This window comes from Ochotona princeps, chromosome 13 (genome assembly GCF_030435755.1).
Source record: "Ochotona princeps isolate mOchPri1 chromosome 13, mOchPri1.hap1, whole genome shotgun sequence".
In the NCBI taxonomy this organism is placed as follows: Eukaryota; Metazoa; Chordata; class Mammalia; order Lagomorpha; family Ochotonidae; genus Ochotona; species Ochotona princeps.
The window spans coordinates 42,208,840-42,230,911 of NC_080844.1; the positions used below are offsets into that span (position 1 = coordinate 42,208,840).

At 41.8% G+C, this 22,072-nt stretch overlaps 1 protein-coding gene across 2 annotated transcripts; it reads right to left on the minus strand.

The window, feature by feature from the left end:
• Positions 1 to 2,592: 2,592 nt before the first annotated feature.
• On the minus strand, positions 2,593 to 22,027 carry TCTN3 (tectonic family member 3). 2 transcript variants are annotated; one of them, XM_004580021.4, is made up of 14 exons: positions 21,757 to 22,027; positions 21,494 to 21,617; positions 21,097 to 21,215; positions 19,671 to 19,798; positions 19,336 to 19,444; positions 19,136 to 19,251; positions 18,605 to 18,640; positions 18,016 to 18,096; positions 16,788 to 16,913; positions 15,519 to 15,626; positions 14,964 to 15,058; positions 14,527 to 14,680; positions 12,706 to 12,843; positions 2,593 to 3,468 (listed from the first exon to the last, which is right to left on the minus strand). In XM_004580021.4, the coding sequence occupies exons 1-14, from the start codon at positions 22,010 to 22,012 to the stop codon at positions 3,232 to 3,234; spliced, it is 1,827 nt and encodes a 608-aa protein (XP_004580078.2). In that variant the 5' UTR covers positions 22,013 to 22,027; the 3' UTR covers positions 2,593 to 3,231. The 2 variants fall into 2 exon arrangements, with proteins under 2 accessions (XP_004580078.2, XP_058528058.1); XM_058672075.1 differs by lacking the exons at positions 14,527 to 14,680; positions 14,964 to 15,058; positions 15,519 to 15,626.
• Positions 22,028 to 22,072: the final 45 nt, after the last annotated feature.

A 22,072-nucleotide genomic window follows, 5' to 3' on the forward strand; every position in this document is an offset into this window, starting at 1 on the left:
ACAATACAGGTGGAAGCTTTACACGCTATACCACAATGCCAGCCTGAAAAGCCTCATTTTTGACATTTAGCCTTCCAAGACTTTTGGTTACCTCAGCACCTTATATAAATGTTTTCATAAAACCAGAAGCACAGGGTGTAAGCACTAGTTATACTATTTTGTTCCCTTTGAACAAGATCATGAAAAGTGTTTCCACAGGAGTAGTGGCAAGGTCTGTACAATTTCTGATGGCTGTACAACATTCCAATCTATGCACATACCATAGCTTAGCAGAGACTTCTGCTCTTTGGATAATGTCCAGTAACTGGAATAGTTGAACCATTTTATGGCAAATTTTAAGGTTTCTGATACATATCTAATAACCACCTGCCCTTTTCTTGATGCTTCCGCCAGTTTATAGCATATTGACAGCAGTATTTGAGAGTACCTGTTACCACATACGCATAGCAGTTTGAGTAGAATTCTAATTTCATTCTACTCAAATCATACATATCCTTTTTAAATTAAACTTGCTTCTTAGGGCCCATGTTGTAGTACGTGGGTTAAGCTGCCACATGTGTGGCTGGCATCCCCTATGATTCTGGTTTGAGACCTGGCTGCTCCACTTCTAACCCAGCTCTTGGCTGACGAGTTTAAGAAGTCTGCGGAAGTTGACTCACGTAATTGAATCCCTGCCACCCATTCGGGAGACCAGAATGGAGTTCCAGACTGTCTTTGGTCTAGCCTAGTGGTGGCGGGGACAGCCATCTGGAGAGCCAATCAGCAAATGGTAGATCTCTTTCTCCTTACTTCTCTCTCTCTCCTTACTTCTCTGCCTCTCAAATAAATAAAATCAATCTTTAAAAAAATTTGTTCTTCAAATTGAACACATGATTACAATAGGGACATTTTGTGCAGTAGGTCAAATGGCTAAACTTCCTTGTATGCATAAAGAGAGTGAAATAAGACATTGTTCTACTAATGGCTTTTTAGATTTCAAAGAAAAATAAGTGGAGAACCTAATGTGTTCATTAGGTATGAAAAGAATAATAATTTTTGAAGGTCTGTTATAAGAAGACTGGAAATAAGATGATCATAAAATCTTTTCTGAAGTATGTTAAACATTTGTGATCAGACAGGAAATGAATGGTGGGGAGGGGGATACTCCAACATCTGGTATGAGATCTCTATGTGCTACAATTTACAAAGGCACAATTATAAGACGTCTTTTCATACCCATTAGGATGACCAAAATTAAAAAGGCAGCAGCAACTGATGGATAGTATGTGGAGAAACTGGAACCCTCGTATACTCCTGACACGGCCATTCCACTCTAATGTGTATTCCCAAGAGAAGTGAAATTACGTCTACACAAAAATTTCTACATGAATGTTTCTAACAGCATTACTCATACAAACCAAAAATATGGAAACAATCCAAATGTCTATCAACTGCCAAGTAATATAGTATCCAATATACTGGATGTGATACAGCCATAAAAAGGAGTAAAGTACTGTTCATACTGCAACAGGTGTGAACCCTGACAAGATTACCCTAAATTTAAAAAGCCAGACACAAAGTTACATGTTGTATGATTCCATTTATATGAGCTGTTCAGCGGAGGGATATCTAAGAAGGTATTAGTGATGGCTAGGAACTGGAGGGAAAAGGGAGCTGGAAGGTGACTACTAATGTGCACGGCATTCTTTCTAGGATGCTGAAAACATTCTAAATTTAGTGGCTGTTGCATAACTGAATATACTTAAAACATGGCACACTTATTTAAAAGGATAATTTTATAAGCATATTACACTTGCAGAATAGTATTACTTATTTTAAATGTATATAATGGCTTTGGAGCAATTGGAGACTAAGAATTTTTTTTTTCAAGATTTATTTTATTTTTATTGGAAAGGCAGATATACAGAGAGGAGGAGAGACAGAGAGGAAGTTCTTCCATCCGATGATTCACTCCCCAAGTGAGCGCACTTACATGGAAGACTTGGATGGGGTTCTAGGCTCCAGGCCTTAGCCTGAACCAGTCCCACTGTTGTGGCTATTTGGGAAGTGAATGAGTGGGTTGAAGATATTTTTCTCTCCGTAACTCTTCCTTTCAAATAAATCTTTTTTTTTTTTTTAAGAGGCAGGTTTTTTGTTTGTTTCTTTTTGCTGTTTGTTTCTAACACCTGCAAGCCAAAGTTTTGAATTGGCCAGTTAGACAAGGCAATTACCTTAGGCTGAGATGTAGATTTAATGCTGAAATCACTACTAACGGCACTACCACAACACTGGTGTTTTCATAGTGATTCTCACAGGAAGAGAACTTAGATTCCTTGATTAGAATGTTATTGTGTTATTTATAATAAACAAAACAAAACCAAAAAACTTCACACACTTAAAAATATAACCAAAAGCGGCTCGGCGGCGTGGCCTGGTGGCTAAGGTCCTCGCCTTGATCCCATATGGCCACTGGTTCTAGTCCCGGCGGCTCCACTTCCTCTCTATCTCTCCTCCTCTCAGTATATCTGACGTTGTAATGAAAATAAAATAAATCTTTAAAAAAAAAAATAACCAAAAGACGACAGTCAGTTAACTTCTACTGTGCTCCTGGAATTAGTGCAACAAAGTTTTCAATCAGTTTTACTTTGCATCATTAAAATAAAAGAAAGAAAGAACAGAGATGAATAGGTGGAGGGTCGTTTGCTTGTAGAAAAGGGAGCTGGGGTTCTACCTTCATGGTGGAAACTGAGCAGGAAGAACTGCTTTCCTCACTCATGGCTGGGCAAACAGTGTCGTCAGACTTTGGCAAAGGAACCAGACAGACTATATAGCCAACAGTTTTCCACCTGAACAGTTCCTTTGACGTCCAAAAGGCAGTCATTTCTGGGTTCAATCTGGGTGACAGCATGAGCGCGTTCTCCTGTCTGCTGGGTTTGACTGTGCCTGTGAGCAGGTGGATAAAGGTCCTGTAAGCCTTTAGTTGGGTATAACCCAACTGGGTGGGCTGAGGATGGCTGCCTGCCTTCTTTGAGAAGTAGAGACTGATGTGTAGCTGGTAGCCCACAGAGCCCTCCGTAGACAGCTATGATGGATGGAGCATTTTGATTACTTTCATACCGAAAGCAGCCTTCAGCTCTATTATCCCAAATGTCCTCCCCTCATCATGAGTAAGTGAGGCTCTATGGAGCCAGGATTAGCAGGCTGTTTCAGAGCTTCCCATAGGGAAAACTGAAATCGAATTAATCTCGTCCTTCACTTAGTTTCTAAGTTGAGAACTCCAAGTAGTAACAGGCACAGAATAAGGCTGAGGGGCCCTGAACCTTTTTGCAAGTTTACTCCTCTACTGAATGCCACTTTGAAAGGAAAAAAGAAGTCAAATGGTAATTTCCAGTCCACTCTGGGCTGGCCCCTTGGAGGCTCTGGCTTCTGGGTAATGTCCACAAAATTCACAAGAGTTGTCAAAGAAACTTCCATTATTTGTTGGGCATCCTGAAGGAAGAAAGCGAATGACAGTCAGTTAGTACTCAATATGTTATATGGCTTTCCAACTTGACTTTCATTTTCCCTGAAGAAAAGCCAAAAGCAAATTGCTCTAAGCAATGTACACCTTTGTTTTTTCTCGGCTATGTAGTTCTTTCTGAAGGAGTCAAGGAAATAAGTTTCTTGGCAATAGTCCAAGATGCCAGAACTGTGAATAGTTACCTCTACCTAAGACCAACTCTAGCTTTCCTTCACTGGGGAGCTGTCTGATAGCAGGCCAGGCGACAGAACTGCTGCTGTTTATGTGGTTGGCAGCTCAAACCTATCAGTTCTCAGAGGGCTCCAGGCTCTCAAATAGTACAGTGCGTATCTACCACCAGTAGAAGGGGTGGATGAATTCTACTCTTTTTAAATTGCAGAAATTTCAGTGGAGAAAAAAAAGCAAAGATCTCAGTTATGTAGATTTAGAAAATCATAGCCACCCCTAACCACTCAGCAATTAAAGTCAAACTGAACAGGTGTTGCCAAGAGAAGGGATTTTGTGGGGCTGGCTCCAGAATCTGATCTAAGACAGGCTTTTGGTATTATGGTCACAGTTTGAAGATACTGGAATCAGGCTTATCTGAATGAACCCCCACTGTGCTCACCAAGCAAACCTGATGATAATTTGACCATTCACAACTCTCTTGTGAAACCTGATATGAAGATGTTTGCAGTTCACCTTTGTTCACCATGATACGCACAGGAGCTGCTGGGGTCTTTGGCCAGTCCGCAACAGGCTCTGGGAACATAATTTTGCTGATAGTAACCCTTCTAGGGTTTGTTTGTTCACCTACAACAACAGGAAGTCACTGCATTCCCTCTGATGATTCGGGATCTAACTACACACATTGCTTGGATGTCAAGGTAAACACAGAAGAAAACAGCATGAATTAAAGAGGCACAAACATTTTTGGAGATGAGGAGGGTGGGGGATATGGTACTGTATATTTAAGCAGATTCTCTTTTCTCGTATTTGTTTTTAAAACGTTAAAAACACATGTAGTATTGCCTGGTTAATTCACACAATTATAAAATAATTTGATACCTTTTACAACTATTTACCATGAGGGGAACTGAACTATAAGGAGGGCTTTCTAGCCTCAACAACTTAGGAGCCTGGTTTTCTGTCCCTTAAGGCATTGGGCTGGCATCAGGAAAACAAAAAAGGAAGAAAGCCTTAGGGAATATCCATCAAAAATGGGAGGAGGAATAAAAATGCAAGAGTACTGCCAAACGCAAAATCACACTTAGGCCTAGTCCACAGAGTATCATGTAGGAAACGTGAAAGGCCCCGGTGAAACGCACAAATGAAACACTACCTAGCATCTTTGACCTTCCCCCCAACTTCTCCCTCTGCCACCTGTCATTCTTCTGAATTCTTCTTACTTCCCAGAGCCCTCGGGGCCCAGCCAGGTTTAGGACACCAGTGCCTCGGGTGAATTTCTATAGCAATGCTTAGAGCTGCTCCAACTTTACTTCAGAATCGCCTCTCCTCTTCCAGGGATGATAGTTACGTCTTGTTCACCCCTCTGTATGTCATTCTAGGCATAGAAGATGGCCCAGACTAAGTCAGGATTTTAGTGGGAAAGGACAAAGAAGGAAAGGTACTTTTGGAGAAATGGACCTATATAATAACAGGTGAAAAATCTCAAGGAACGTATGTGATGGCTATCAAGTGGATTGGCAACCACTGGTCCATTTGATCTTTGATCCTTCCTGGCCACACTGTAATTAAGATACCTAGAGGGCATATTTCATTCATTCATATACATACTTATTTCATAGGAAATATTTATTCATTTATTTGTCTCCATAATTGTGAGGGGATTTGAAACAAAGGTAGGTTACTAGATACTCCCATTAAAAGGCTTTAAATTGCACTTACGAAGTCACTGAATAATATTGAATGTCACTGACTCATTTTAGAATTTGAGTTTTAGGATCACATGAAGAATGAAGTTTTGGGGGCCAGTGTGGTGGCAGCATAGCAAGCTAAACCTCTGCCTGCACAGCCAGCATCCTACATGGGTGCCAGTTCATGTCCTGGCTAGCTCTAGTTCCAGTCCAGCTCCCTGCTTATGACCTGGGCAGTGAAGGATGGCCCAACTCTTTGGGCCACTGCACCCACATGGGATACCTGGAAGAAGCTTCTGGCTTCCAGCTTCAGCTGGCCCATCACCAGCCAATGTGGCTATATGGGGAGTGAACCAGTGAACAGAAACTGCTTTCTCTCCCTCTAACACTAACTTTCAAATAAGGCAAATAAGTCTTTGTTGTTGTTGTTGTTTTGCATCTAAATGAAGTTTTTGAGTTATGTTAAGTATTAAAAATCTGACATCTAAAGTTTTTATGTTTGTAGTTTTAACCTTATGTATAGGCAAAATTAGAGAATTCATTGTTTAGCATGCACAGCAAGAAGTACCTTGAAAAAAAGTGCCTTCACTGCCCAGTAATCTTGTTGTCTTCATTAAGACAGACAAAAGATCCATTACCAAGTCAGCACATTGCTTTTCCACCAATCTAGTTCTGTTATGTATGGTTGACTTAATTTATTTCTACTATAAGCTATACTACTTTATGTTTACTTTTTTTTTTAAGATTTATTTATTTTTTTATTACAAAGTCAGATATACAGAGAGGATGAGAGACAGAGAGGAAGATCTTCCGTCTGATGATTCACTCCCCAAGAGACCACAACGGCTGGTGCTGCACTGATTCAGGTCTCCCACGCGGGTGCAGGGTCCCAAAGCTTTGGGCCGTCCTCGACTGCTTTCCCAGGCCACAAGCAGGGAGCTGGACGGGAAGTGGAGCTGCCGGGATTAGAACCGGCGCCCATATGGGATCCTGGGGCGTTCAAGGCGAGGACCTTAGCCACTAGGCCACGCCGCCGGGCCCTATGTTTACTTTACAAATTACCACCAGGAATTCTACTGTAAAACTTTATAAGATTTCAGGCATTTATTTGCTCCAGTTTAGTTTATAATGGAGCAAAATCCTATATCTGCAAATAAGATCTACTTTGTTAGCAATACATACATTCTGATTAGACTTTGGCTATAATCATAGGAAATATGCACATATTCTACTACATCTTTATAGTTACAGTACAGTGTTAAATTTTTTATTCAAGGCCGAGAAATTGACATCGACACAGCAAGAAACACAGCAACGGAGCAAGTGAGGGGTAGACAGAAAAGAGGTCTGGGAACTGGGAACTGAGTCCATGTCTCTTGTGTAGGTGGCAGGGACCCAGTGACTTGGGCCTTTACCTGCTGCCTCCCAGAGACTACACTGTCAGGGAGGGAAACTGGGAACTGGAACAGGGACTCAAACCCAGGCACATGTATCATGTTGACTGCTAGGCCAAAAGCCTATCCCAGGGGCTTGGCGGCGTGGCCTAGTGGCTAAGGTCCTTGCCTTGATCCCATATGGCCACTGGTTCTAATCCTGGCAGCTCCACTTCCTCTCTGTCTCTCCTCCTCTCAGTGTATCTGACTTTGTAATAAAAATAAAATAAAAAATAAATCTTTAAAAAAAAAAAAAGCCTATCCCAGTAATCACAATTTTCAACCATTTTATATTAATTTCATTTTATATTAATTAATTGTTGTGACCAGTATCTTTTAGATGTACGTTTTTATGGATGTATTCAGAGTACACACATCAGCAAATTTATCTTTCGCTCACATGTGTAACACATTATTGATCTATGTTCCTTATAGTGTATATAAGAACTTCCTCAAATATATGCATTCTAAATATATCTTTAGTGGCTTGCCCTCTTACTTTTTTGCATATTTTTTCTTGTTTTTAATATTTTTATTAAGGGTATAATTTATAAACAATAGTATATACACACCTAGCATGTTTAGTTGAATGAGTTTTGAGAGCTATATATGCTCTTTGTCAATATAAACCTAGACCTGGACAATGTCTATCATCTCAGAGTCCCTTTGGGTCCCTTTCCAGACTATTCTCTGTCCCTCACCTACAGTGATCATTTTCTGACTTTTATCAGTAATGATGAGTTTTGCTTGTTCTTGTATTTCACAAATGAAATCTTACGATATGTGTGTGTGCGTGTGTGTTTGGCTTCTTCCACTCAAGATGAGTATTTTTGGGATTAATCTTTGCTGTTTTGCGTGGCAATAATTCATTATATGCTTAACTGCTGAGCTGAATTCCATCACATAAATATATTTCCTATTTTCCCGATGATATGTATTTGGGTTGTTTTCATTTTTTTTGACATTATCAATAAGATTGTTACACATTTTCTTATACACATCTTTCTGGGGAGTATGTTTTAATTCTTCTGGCATAAATAAATGTAAAATTGTTGGATCACAGGGAAGGTGCACTATTGAAAACTTAAGACCAAGAGGTTGTGAACATTTTTCCTTCTTAATAGTAACATTTGTGAATTCAACATTTTTGGAACATAGTTGTCAAGTCTTTGACTAGCTATTCTACAGACATGAAGTAATATTCTGTGGGTTTTAATGGAATATCTCTAATGGTTAATTATGTTGAATATGTTTTATGTTTACTGGCCATTTATCTCCTTTTGTGAAGTTAAAATCTTTTGCCCATGTTTTAGTTTTTCTCCTTATACTACTTACTTATTGAAATAATTTTTATATTCTATACAGGCTTTTTATCAGATAATATATTGAGAAATATTTTCTCCCAAACTAGTCTGCCTTTTCATTTTTTAAGATTTATTTTATTATTATTTTATTTATTAATTTTATTATATATTTATTTATTTTTAATTTGTTTATTTTTATTGCAAAGTCAGATATACAGAGAAGAGGAGAGACAGAGAGGAAGATCTTCCGTCTGATGATTCATTCCCCAAGTGACCGCAAGGCCAGTGCTGCGCCGATTCAGAGCCAGGAGCCTCTTCCGGCTCTCCCACTCAGGTTCTGAGTCCCAAGGTTTTGGGCGGTCCTTGATTGCTTTCCCAGGCCACAAGCAGGGAGCTGGATGGGAAGTAGAGCTGCTGGGATTAGAACTGGTGCCCACATGGGATCCCGGCGTGTTCAAGGAAAGGACTTTAGCTGCTAAGCCATGGCGCCAGGCCCAGATTTATTTATTTTTACTGAAAAGTCAGATTTACAGAGAGCAGGAGATACAAAAAGATCCTCCATCTGCTGGTTCACTCCCCAACTGGTCACAATGGCTGGAGCCAGGAGCCAGGAGTTTCTTCTGGGTCTGCCAGGCAGATGCAGGGTTCCAAGACTTTGGGCCGTCCTCAACTGCTTTCCCAAGCCACGAGCAGGGAGCTGGATGAGAAGTGGAGCACTCACAATATGAACCAGTGCCCATATGGGAACCCAGTAAATGCAAAGCAAGGACTTTAGCTAGTAGGCTACCACACTGGGCCTTGTCTTTTCATTTTCATAATGGTATCTTGTGTTGATCATAGATTTTTAGTTTTGTGGATAAGCATTTGTTTCTTATCTAGGACACCTTTGCCTATTTCAGCTATATGAAGAACTTTTCTAGACTTTAGTCTATGACCCAGGCATAAGTACTTTTGTGTATGAAGTAAGATAGGAATCACAGTTCATTTTTACCTTCCTATGTGTATCCAGTACACATATTTCAGTTTTATCTGGTTGTTCTGCGTTTCTGGACCCTCCTGTTCTGTCTGATTGGTCTATCTCTCCGCACACTAGAGTACCATAGTCAGATTTAGATCAGGTCTTGGCATCAGAGACATTAGATGTGCCTCAATTTTGTTCTTTCTTAAAAAAATTTTTGGCAAAAAACAAAATCAAAAAGATTTGGCAATATAAGTGCTTGGCATGTCCATATAAATTTCCAAATAGGCTTGACAATTTCTGTGAAAATTTCTGCTGGGATTTTATTGAGTTTGCCCTGAATCTGTGGATTCATGTGAGGACAGATACTGTAAAATTGGGTTTTCTGCATGACTATTTATTTAGGTCCATTTAAATTTCACTCAATATGTTTTATAGTGAGGAAGTGTCGCATTATTTTCAAATTCCTCCTAAATGTTTGCTATTGTAAATGAAATAATTCATATTTAAAATAAGTTATTTTTAGGTGTTTCTTAGTGACTTTTAAGAAATTTAGGAAAGCAGTAAATTATAGAGTTAAAGAATACAGATGAGTCAGAGATAAACATACCACTGTCCATCACTAAGAATAACACTGTTACCTTCCATGTCTTTATCAGAGAGCAGGTATTGTGGTGCATCAGGTTAAGCTGCTGTTTGGGAAACCTACATCCCACACTTGAGCACTGGTTTGACTCTCAGCTTCTCCACCTCCCATTCAGCTTCCTGTCTGATCCTGGGAGGCAGCAGCAGATGAAGGCCCAAGTGTTTGGACCCTGCCACTCTTTCAAGAGATCCAGGTAGAGTTCCTGGCCCAACTGGCTAATACTCTGCCTTGCAACTTCAGCATCTCATATGGATGCCAGTTCATTTCCTAGCTGCTCCATTTTCCACACAGCTCCCTGATTATGGCCTCCCTATGGGAGAGCAGTATAGGATGACCCAAAGCCTTGGGACCCTGTGCCCGTGTGGGAGACCTGCAGGAAGCTCCTGGCTTCAGATCGGGTCAGCCTCGGCCATTGTGGCTATTTGGAGACTGAACTGGTGAATGGAAGATGTCTTTCTTTCTGTCTCTTTTTCTCTCTGTAATACTGCATTACTTTAAAGAAAAGATAAAATAATGATAAATGCATAAAGACAAACAGAACTATGTTTAGGAGTGTGGCAGAGTAGTTTAAGCTTCCAGCTGTAGCACCAACATCCCATATGGGCATGGGTTCAACTGTTGGCTGCTCCTCTTTCAAACCAGCTCTCTACTAGTGTGCTATGGAAAGCAAGGGAAGATGGTCTAAGGGCTTGGGCCCCTGCACCCACACGGGAGCCCTGAATGAAGTTCCTGGCTCCGGCCTGGTCCAGCCCTGGCCATTGTGTCCATTTGGGGGAATGAACTAGCAGATGAATGATCTCTCTCTGCTTCTCCCTTTCTCTGTAATTTTGATTTTCAAATAGATAAACAAATAAATCCTTAAAAAGACAATTCATGTGATTTTAGGAGAAAATTTTCCATTCAAGATCAAGGAGATTAAAAAAGTTTTCCATACAGATAACAAAAATGACTAAAGAAAGTAATGTTTGCATTTGACAGGGACACATGGCATCTTTAATGGAGATGAGCTTTAATGGAGTGAAAATTTTTGCATACTCAAAATGACCTTTGCCATCAGGATCGCGCCAGAAACCCCTCAAAACAAACAAACAAACAAACAAAAAATCTAGAATAGATAGAGAACAACAAGGAAAGCTTAGAAACAGGAAACGGTCAGCATGGATTCACTTATACCTCACTAGGTGGGACACAAAGATTAGGTACTCCTCAATAGGGTATTGAAGATTTCTCTGCACACCCCTCCTAAAACTGTTCACCTAAACTGTTGACACATGTCTTGTTAGAGTTACAGAGTTAGACTACCCGAAAAACAGCCAGGTTCAGCAAAATCATGCTTCAACGCTATAAACTGCTAAATACTAAAATTAAAATAGACACAAGACAGCTGAATAGTAATCTATAGCCATTTTAAGGTGTATAGAACCCGGTTGTATATAAACTAAAATTGAAATGTCAATGAAGAAGTCACAGGATGTGGTTAAGAACTTGCATTTTTTTTCAAACATATTGGTTACTCAAAACCATGTCAATTAATTCCATAACATTATAAATTGTTACTGATGTTATGTTGGGGCTTTTAATTGACTGGGATGATACTCTGCTGGCTCTACCTTCAGACCAGAGATGGTCTCCCCAAGAAACCGTTGAACTTATCTGGACAATAAGATGCTGGACTTTAAGCTTGGTAAATGCTTGCAATGAAAGAATCTCAACTGAATTTGAACTGTGGTAATGCAACAAGGTGGAGGAATCCACCATGGGGGGGAGGTTTTGGGGGGAGAATCCCAGTGCCTATAAAACTGTGTCACATAATGCAATGTAATCAATAAAAAAAAATGACCTTTGCAAATTCCTTTCCACATCCTAAATAAAGGAACACAGTTTTATATACATCTTATCACCTCTCAGTAAGTGCAACACAACTAACTTTTCTTTCATCATTCAGTTATGGATAAGATAGATCAAATTCTGCCACTCTCTTAGGCCAATCAGACTACATGACTGTTATGTATGGTGGTAGGAAGGGAAAAGCTAACCTCTGCTATGTCATACAAAAGGGATTGTTTAAAATATCTAGACAAGAAAGGGGTACCAGGTGGCTTCAATGTCTAAGACAATCAAAGAACCATCCTGGGGGTATCTTCCTGTGTATGTTCTAAACAACACAGGAACTCAGAAATGCAGACTCTGTAAGTAGCAGTGATGGCTCCTGTGATTGGGTTCCCTGAAGTGAGTTCCCAGCTTGCTTTGGTGGCAATGCATTTGTAGGGGTGAACCAGATGTGGGAGAGCCCCTCCCCTCTCCCTCTGCATCCTACTATCTGGCTGCCTCTTCAAATTAGCTTAAAAAACAAACAAGAAACTTAAAACTCCTTAATTAAAAAAGAGGTTAATAAACTTAGATACAAGTTATACATAATCCATTTTAGTAGGACTTAGTAATTTCTAAGTAAAATGAAAATACCATGTTTCTAAACATCTAAAGAGGTTCTAAAAGCAAGGCAGATGCCAAAGCAATCTGAAGGCACACTAAATACAACAGCATGTTTGAATGCTTACTACAGATGGAAAGCATTTAATTAGTACAGCACATATAACCAAGAATTGATGACTACAAACTAGTCACAGCAATTACTTTAATCACAATTATTAACACGTTCAGTGATATTAGCTAATTATGTGACAGTCACATTCAACACACATTTTCAGAAAATGTTTTCTGGAGCTGAATCCACAGTATGGTAACAGTGGTAGTATTATTTAAACCAAATTAACTAATCCTATAATTTTATATCAGGAAGTTTCTTTAAAATCTGGGAAAAAGTAGAAACTGTCATCAGATTAGTTTCAGTAACAGAGAGGATAAAGTTTAAAGTTAATTGTGTCAGCTCACTTTAAACAAACATTGGCTGGTAACATAGTCTGACTGTCTGAAACTTAAAATTTTGTCATCAAATGGCTCCTAAAACAATTTAGGCTGTGCAAGAGTCCTTTATGGACCGTGACTTACCTGTATTGTCTGGCACTGGTACAGGAATCGGGCTCTGGACACATGAGCTTGTGGATTGGACAGAAGGCCTACGTAAGCCCACAACACCTGGATCTCCAGGGCAACTGGTATGGTACAGCAAGAAGTACAGTTCACAGCCTGAGCAGGGTAAAGCAGCAGCAAATGTTTCAATTGCTCAATGACTGCTCACAGTTACCACATGCTAAATGGTCATATCACTTTTTTAAAAACTGTTTTCATGTTATTTGAAAGGTAGAGGGGAAAAAAAGAGAGAGACTGTCCTGCACTGGAAGATAGCTGGAATCAGAAGCCAGAGCTGGGAATCAAACACAGGCACTGACATGAGATGTGGGCATCTTAACCAGCAAGGGGAATGCCTGCTCCATGTAGTCTGTTTTGAACGCATCAGGGAGCCACGAGTTTCTAAAACATGGGGCTAGTGCCACGGCTCAATATACCAATCCTCCACCTTCAAGTGCCAGCATCTCATACGAGTACTGTTCCACTGTGTCACTGTTTCACTTCCCATCCAGCTTCCTGCTTGTGGCCTAGGAAAGCAGTGGAGGATGGCCCAGGTCCCTGGGATCCTGCACTTGAGTGGGGGACCCGGAAGAAGCTCCTGGCTTTGGACTGGCTGAGCTCCAGCTGTTGTGGTTGTTTGGGAACCAGCAGATAGAAGATCTTTCTCTCTGTAAATCTATATTTCAAACAAAAATAAATCTTTAAAAATTAGTTATATGGGCCCTGCACAGTAGCCACAGAGGTTAAATTCCTCGTCTTGCATGTGCCAAGATCCCATATAGGCATTAGTTCTAATCCCGGTGGTCTTGCTTCCCATCCAGCTCCCTGCTTGTGGCTTGGAAAGGTAGTCGAGGACGGCCCAAAGCCTTGGGACCCTGCATCTGCATGGGAGACCTGGAAGAGTTCTTGGCTTCAGACTGGGGGAGTATATCTGATTTTCCAATAAAAATAAATCTTAAAAAAAATAGTTATAGGGCCCGACGCCATGGCCTAGCAGCTAAAGTCCTCACCTTGAACGCGCCAGGATCCCATATGGGCACTGGGTCTAATCCCAGCAGCCCCATTTCCCATCCAGCTCGCTGCTTGTGGCCTGGGAAAGCCGTCAAGGATGGCCCAAAGCCTTGGGACCCTGCATCCATGTAGGAGACCCAGAGGAAGCTCCTGACTCCTGACTTTGGATCGGCACAGCTCTGGCTACTGTGGCCAGGAGCTGAATCAGCAGACAGAGGATCTTCCTTCCTCTCTGTCTCTCCTCCTCTGTGTATACCTGACTTTCCAATAAAAATAAATAAATCTTTAAAAAAAATAGTTATAAAAAAAGAAAGTTTCTGGTATAAAGAAGATATACTTAAAGTAGTACTTTTGCAGGACTAATTTCAAGATGCAGGGATGATACATACAATTTCCATTTTTAAGCTGTTCATGAATTTCCTTTAAATATATAACCAAATTTTTGTAACAGAGAGAGTAAAATTGAAGAGTGTAGTGATGAGTATAATTACGAAATCTGTGCTGACCAAATATTCAAATGAGAGAATATTTGAAAAAAATAGGGTGACTCTGAATCACAATCTCTTGAGTTTCTCATTTTTTTCTTTTTCTTTTTCTTTAACCAAGTAAGAAACATGAGTTATGTGTAAGCGAGCCTGAGATAATTATTTCAAGTGGACATGATTGTTTACTTATGTCCTTCCTTCTATGACCCGCATTATGTGTGCAAACAGGATGGCTTTAACCTTATTCCCGGTAATTCACTAAGGGGCAAAATCAGTCATGCTCAGACAGAGTAACTCTCCTTACCGAAAGACTGCAGCTCCTCCTGAGTATCTTGGTCCACCCTCCTCTCTGGGCCGGGTCTGCGTTACCAAAGATGGCAACGTACTCTGCTCGTGGCTGTCCGTGAAGAGCCTGATAAATCTCCCGCTGCAGGCCGGGACAGCCCGCCCTCGACAGCCTGTAAGTTAACACGAGGCAAGCTGGAGCCCAGAGTGAACATAATAACGTAAGCACATCAGTACATGAATCCACTCATTAGCAATGAAAGGATGAAGCTGACTGGAGGAAAGCACCCTTGCTAGGTGCTGAGGACTGTCAGAAAACTCTGATTAAGAGTATTAAGAGACTACTCCTAAGGAGCTTTCTCTGAGCTGTCGGTTCAAAACAAACATTACCGTATGAGCATTTTCCCTACAAGCAGAGACAAAAATGTGGGAGGTTACATGGAAGCCAAGACTTACCTGAGCTTGCATCCAGATATTGCATTCACTCCAAACTGTACTTCATGTCTCTTAACAGAGCACATTCCATTACCCTGGCTCTGTAAGAGGGTCATCTGAGGTAGAAAGGTGATTATCAAGGAGATCAGAACTGAAAAACAAATGAGAAGGACTGGGAAATTTATGCCTCCTTATTCCCTTAACACTCTATACCTGAGTAATATCAGGATGTGGTTCAAGCCACAACTTTTTGCCCTGTAGTGACTAAAAAGCACAGGAACAAGGACCATTTTTTGGAAAATCATGCATCATACGCCATTAAACCAACAAAAGTCAATCCAGACCTCACCTGTGGCCAGTCTAACATTAAAGTCTTTCATGACATCAACATTTGAGACACAATTAGTAGTGTGGTGAAGAAAGTGCTACATGCCTAAAAAAGGAGGGAAGCTTAAGAATTGGAAGCTCAAAAGGTTAAATGCTGCAGCTTTTCCTCTTAGACTGTTAACAGGCCACCCAGAAACAAAACAAAAAACAAAAGCAAAACAAAACAAAAAAACAAACAAAAAAGGATACTGAGTGACTTATATCACCAGTTAAAGCCAAGAGCGGTTTCCCAAAAATAAAGCCAGGATTCCCGCTTCTGGGTCCAGGCAGAGCAGCAGCGGTGCTTTGTTGAGAAGCCTGCAGGAAGAGTGAAGGAAGGTCAGTTCTGGAGCAAAGCATGAGGCACTCTGCTTCACTACTGTGCTTCGTACCCCTACTTAAGGCAACCCAGTGAGCTACAGTGAACAATCTGGGCTCTTGGCCAGTAAAGCATTTTGCAGAAGTTTTTACTTCAGTATTTCACTTTTTCTAATCACTAAAATGTTGAAATCCATCATATGCTGCATTTACTAATGATTGTAACCAAGGGTCCCTCACCCCTGTTCTTCAAACATCAGGTGTGGGTGCCTGGCTGGGCAGTTAAGGTACCACTTGTGGTGCCTGCATCCTTTACAGGAGTGCCTGGTTCTGAGCCAGCCTCCTGCTCATGCACATCCCTGCAAGGCAGCAGGTGCTGCCTCACGTTCTTGAGTCCTTGCCACTCAAGGCGAAGACATGGATTGAGTTCTGGACTCTTGGCTTTGGCCTGATGCAGACATGACTGTAATAGGCAGCTGGTGACTGAACCAGGGGCTGGAAGATCTGTCTCTCTCTCTTTTAAATAAGATAAAAATACATTTAAAATGTTATTTTAAAAATATTGCCAATTTAGGGCTATATTTAATCTTGCTGAAATCAAAGAAATTACACGTAATTTAAAATATATATATATATATATATATATTTTAATTAACTACAGATGTTGCAGAGGTGACCTCTGAGAGACACAGGGCTTGGCTGATGGCCTGAAGCTAACATTGAGAAGAACTCTGCTGGGTTCAAAAGAGAAAAGAAGAAATTGAAAGGGAACAGGTGGTGATCAAGACTGTGAATTGGAAGTGAATTTGGAGATGAATAAAATACTGAATGCACAAAAACGTGAGAAAAGCTAGTTAAAGAATTTATGTTGTGTGTTGGAGAAGTTTAAGATTCAAAGCAACTACTGCAAAAAAAGTTTTAAGACTGAAGTCTTGCTTTGTAGGATGCCAAATACAGAATCAGAGACAATGTTAGTGAATACATATCTGTTGAATACCGAACTTTTTTTTTTTTTGAATACCTAACTTTTGTAGTTAACAACAAACTGAACTAGGCTTCTGTACTCTGATTCTATGTGGCATGTATTACAGAAGCCCAGAAACCATTTCTAAGGTGGTCTCTCTTTTCCTGCTGATCCCCAATTAGGAGAAGGGTTCTAACCTTGAAACGAATGATGAAGTGCTGCTGTAGGGAAGCTCCTGGTTCCACGGTCAAGTTGGTTTGACCAAAACTGACAGTGACTCTCTGTATTCCAAAAGTCCCATTGGTCTCTATCTCATAGATGACCTGAAATGCAAAAGGAGAATCAATTTATAAATTTACTGGGCTGATTATGCTTAAAACAGAAGATTCTCTTCTTTAAGAGTTTTATTGGAATGGAGGAAAGCCAAATATGATCCTTAAAATGCCAAATGTAAATACCATGAGAACATAATGTTGACTTCACATTACAATTTCATGTGATGGAGCTCTCTCAAAGGTGAGCTTATGATAAGAACTGAAAGGGAAGAAGAAATCTGATTGTGAACAGAGGAAAACGAGTAAAAGCAGAAGCTGAGGTGAACCTCGATGGAAACTTGGCTGACTCATCTCACCCAGTGTCTGAAGACAAATAGAAATAATTTCTTGCGGTTCATGACACACAAGCAAATGAAGGTAACCATAAATTTATTAGCAATCTTTAATATGATGCCTCAAGAAATTCTAACTTCTTTAGGTGAGATTGAAAGAACAAGGAACAGAAGCTAATTCATTTCAATTTTACTGTCAACAAAAAATATTGTCGGCAGGAGGATTTTCTTTTTAAGATTTATTGGAAAGTTAGATATACAGAGAGAAGGAGAGACAGAGAGGAAGAGCTTCCATCTGCTGATTCACTCCCCAAGTGGCTGCAACAGCCAGAACTGAGCCAATCCAAAGCCAGGAGCCTCTTCAGGGTCTCCCACGCAGATGCAGGGTCCCAAGGCTTTGGGCTTTCCTCGACTGTTTTCCCAGGCCACAAGCAGGGAGCTGGATGGGAAGTGGGGCTGCCGGGATTAGAACCAGCTTCCACATGGGATCCTGGCACATGCAAGGCAAAGACTTTAGCCACTAAGCTAAAGTCTTTAGCTACTGGGCTCAGCAGGAAGAATTCTTACTGGTCATCCAGTAAGAATCAGCAGCAGATTGAAGCAGTCAGAAACAGTGAACCTGAAATAGTGGGGGACAATACAACGGAAATGACAGAAACACGGCAGGGAAGAAGACAATGGACTCAACTCCTGAAGTGTCAGACTCTAGGTTATGCAAAATCCTGGTGGGGTCAGGCTCCCACTTCATGAAAGATGAGGTTCTTTTGGCAATGCTGATACACAGACTGCAGTCCACAATAGGAGGTTGGCATCCCTACCTGGGAAACGACATTCTGACACGCGTTTCCAGCCAAGAAAGGAGGGTCAGCCTGAGAGGCCAGTGTTACAGGCACCTGGAACTAGCACAGGAAAGAGGCAAGTCAGCTCCAAGGGAAGGCTGCACTGCTCTCTGCCAGCTACAGGAGGGGTTCCTTTCCCTGTGCTCCTCCCTCCCCTGTCCTTCTTGTTTCCAGCCTACAACTAAAATTCAAGTCATTCTAAATCAGCACTTCTCGAAAGATATTTACATCCAACAATGCTGGATACAGAAGAAGGCTTCCATAGCCTAAGTAAATTTTTAGAAATAATGCATTCAATCCTCCCCTCATAAAAATTAGCAACTCTCTTCAGCAAATTAAAGACTCCAAGAAGACCAGCCTCAATACAGTGTTTATTTACCCCAATGTTTTCCAAACGCCTCAGGATTGTGACATAGAACACACTTAGGAAACCACTGTTTTAGACCCATACTTAACTGTGATACACCATGCTTACATTTATCTCACCATTATAATCTAGACTGAAATTTTCTCAGATGTAAAGAGGCCAAATATTCTTTCTTCTTTTTCCTGATAAACCATGTCATACCTTCATATTCTGCAGATCAGTCATACCTCTTGGAACCTGAAATAAGACAAGAGAGACAAAAGTGTGCATATACTTGTCATAAAATCACCAGGAACTTGTGGTTTATATTACTACTCATAGGTTTTGGTATTAAAAAAAAAAAAAATGCATTAGAGTGATATATTTCCTGTCTTCTGCTTGACCCTTTACACTAAAATGATAAAAAGTGGAGCTGGCTGGCGGTGGGGAGGGGAGGGCGGGGGTTGGACAGAGCTCTATGTAATAGACAAAACAGGAAGTCTGGTGAATAGTGAGGAGCCAGCCTTCTGTTCCCCCAAGTCAATTCCATTAACCAGGAGGGTGATAAGTTCTTATCTGGGGTCTGTATTCCCAATTCTGTCATCTTCTTCTCAAATGACAGGTGTTTCTAAGCCTTCTGCCTTTTATGTAGCTCTTGAGTCTAACTTCCCGTTTAATGTTCCTTCCACAACCCAGGGTTGACTTCAAATCCACAGTGGTGACAGAGAGAGTGAGAAGAAAAGAGACACTCACCCTCAAGACTGTGAAATTATAGTAAGAGGCAGCATCAAGGGCTGGATCAAAGGTGCAACTACTTGCCAGGTTCTTGAAGAAACGAGTGCAGGTTGTACTTCTACTCTCTAGGAAACCTTAGGACACAAGTAATCAAGAGAGTCAGTGAAAAAGTTTGCATTAAATTGGACAGAAGGCTGCTGTTTCTGGCTTCGACTCACCTGCAGGATTGCTCTCAGCACAGAGTCCTCCAGCTCCAACTCCTGCAGGCTGCCTCAGCAAGCTTACTGCAGACCACTTGGGGAAGTATGTCAGAACAGGGTCCCCAGCCTGCGTAAGATAGTGGGGATATTTACTCACAGCAAGACTAGAATGAACCACACCCGAGAAAAAAGTGCAAATGAAGGTTAACAGCTTTAATGTGGACAGTGCTGCCCTCCAACAGAGCTGATGAAAGGTTACCTTGTAGGGCATTACCGCAGATATTCCCTGGACAATTGTATACAGTGAGGAGAGAGGCCTAACTGAACAATGCCACCTCCTTCCCCAGGCTCACCTTGTAAAAAGGTAGCAGTGCCTGGGTTGGAGCTGTTGAAGCGAAGGAGTCTCCTCCGAATTCTGCAGCCAGGGCCTCAAAGTTGGACGCATTGACCTTTTGTAGCTTCTGGAAATAGTTCAATTTTGCTATTTTTTTTTTTTTAAAAAGAAAGAGGATTTAGATCAAAGATGAACATTTATTTTTAACTACCAGGCATGCCAAATAACTAACAATTTTTAAAATTTAAAGTATAATATACATAAAGTGTGTAAATGTACTAAAGCATGAGCTCAAAGTATGTCAAGTAATGTATCTACTGTCATCAAAGCCATACAAATAAAGCCACAGAACGCTGTCCCAGAAGGTTCTCATTCAGCACTCCAGGAATAACAATCCTGATTTCTATCACCTTCTAACTCATTTGCAACCTGTTAACTGGATCACTATTTAAGATGAGCTAAAATTCGATCAACTATATGGATTGTTGTATTTTATTCCTTTCACCTTTCAATTCTTATATTCAAGACTTCAGGTACTCCAAAAGGTATGTGCTGTAACAATTTTATAGTTTTTGTTATCAACCTGCATGAATCTGCCCATACTTTTCTACCCTCTCTATAGGGCCCTTCAGCACCAGGAGCTCCAGCAACACAACCTGGTGCTGTCCCCTGCCTGACAGATGAAGGACAGCACTCAGCGTTGCCACACCAGGCTTTCCTACCCTTTGAAGATGGAACCCAGCAGAATCTGCTCCATGCCAGTTTCATTCTTTGCATCATTAAGCCCTGCATCACTGCAAACTAATTAAGATCCCACAGGATATAGGCTTGACCTTTAGCCTCTGTGATGATTTGAACATCGTCCTAATTATCTGACTTTTCAGGCTTCTCAAAGAGCCTAAAGTCAGTGCATCGTTCAATGCTGGGACCTTCAGACTACTCTTCGTGAGGTACCTGAATCACCAGGGAGGTCCCCAGATCGGCACAGTCAGGCCTGCACGGTTACAGGATCTCAGAGTGATGTGCAGGCACGTCAGTGAAAAGCACTGCTCTGAATCAGACGGTACTGATGGGTCATCTGAAATCTTCACACACTGAATCTGCTGGACACCACCTGACAGAACATTTACCTCCAAGGAAAAGCGGGCAAGTGCGGGCTCTGGGATCTCTGGGCTTCCATGAGCCAAGCAGAGTGACTGTAAGCATTCAAACTAAAGTGCTGTATGAGTTCTCTAGTCCACAGCAAATGCAGACCAAGAAATTGCAAAGATGTCCCTAACAACACACAGCAAGCGCAAGGAAGGGATGATAGGAGAGGGAAAATGAGATACTCTCAAAGGACAAAAAATAAAAGGTTAACAAAAGAAAAGGGGGAAGGGTGGGCCAAAGAGAAAGCTAGTTCCCAATAAACCTTATACAAGTACAGCCAACATATGTCTACTCACTGTTGTTCACGTGGACACAAAACTGGCGGATTCCATTTGAATCCAAGACAACTCTCGAAGGAAATGGGGAGTTACTCCGGAAGATAAGGGAGTTGTCTATACACACCCAGTTTGAAGACCTATGAGGAGAGAGGACGGAGAAGGTATTTACAAGGCCAAGTGGGTCCAAGATGTCAGTCAGCTGTCAGAGACAAGCTCTTGAAGAGCTGATGGGCAACACGCAGGTTCTGTTCTGGACAACTCAGCTCTATAGAATATGAAAACAGAGGGCGCAGCTGGGAAAAGAGAAGTGAGCACGCTAGTTAGCACAAGTGGGGACAAGGGCCAGGTAGGCTAACTACCGTCCAGCTGTTGCCCACTCTGGACCCCCCCAGCTCCTTCAGGAGTCACGGCTCACCTGACACTGCCGGGAAGGCAGAAGGAGAACACGGTCATCGGGTGCAGAAGGTAGCAGTCCCGGTCGCAGCAGCAGTTCACATCGCAGGTGCCAGCGGTCAAGTCACAGATACAGATCGGCAAGACTAGGGAAGTACAACAGAAACAAGGAGAGCGGGATGAGGACCACGACTTCCTCCAGCCTCTTTCGAGGGCCCCACACCTCGCTTCGTGGCCATTTCTATACTTTGTTCAGTTAGTATCACCCCACCACCCTGCCCTCACCTGGGAAGAGGTCCACGGTCTTATTCCCAGGCGCCGAAGGGGTCGCCAGGGAAGAGCTCGTCACAGAGATCTCAGGTCCGGCCGGGGACGCCGCAGTCCCCACAGAGGAGGACTGGACGGTCTCGCCCGGCGTGCCTGTCGCGGGGACCGAAGGTGTGGGCACTGCCTCAGATGGGAAGGAAGAGGGCTGAGGCCGGCCGCCCTGGGGAAACATCAGGAAGAACGCCTGCAGAAGCGCGAGCTGCCGGGTGCACATAGGGCAATCGAGACGCCCGCGGGGGTCCTACGAGAACCACCGAGGTCTCCAGGCGCGTTG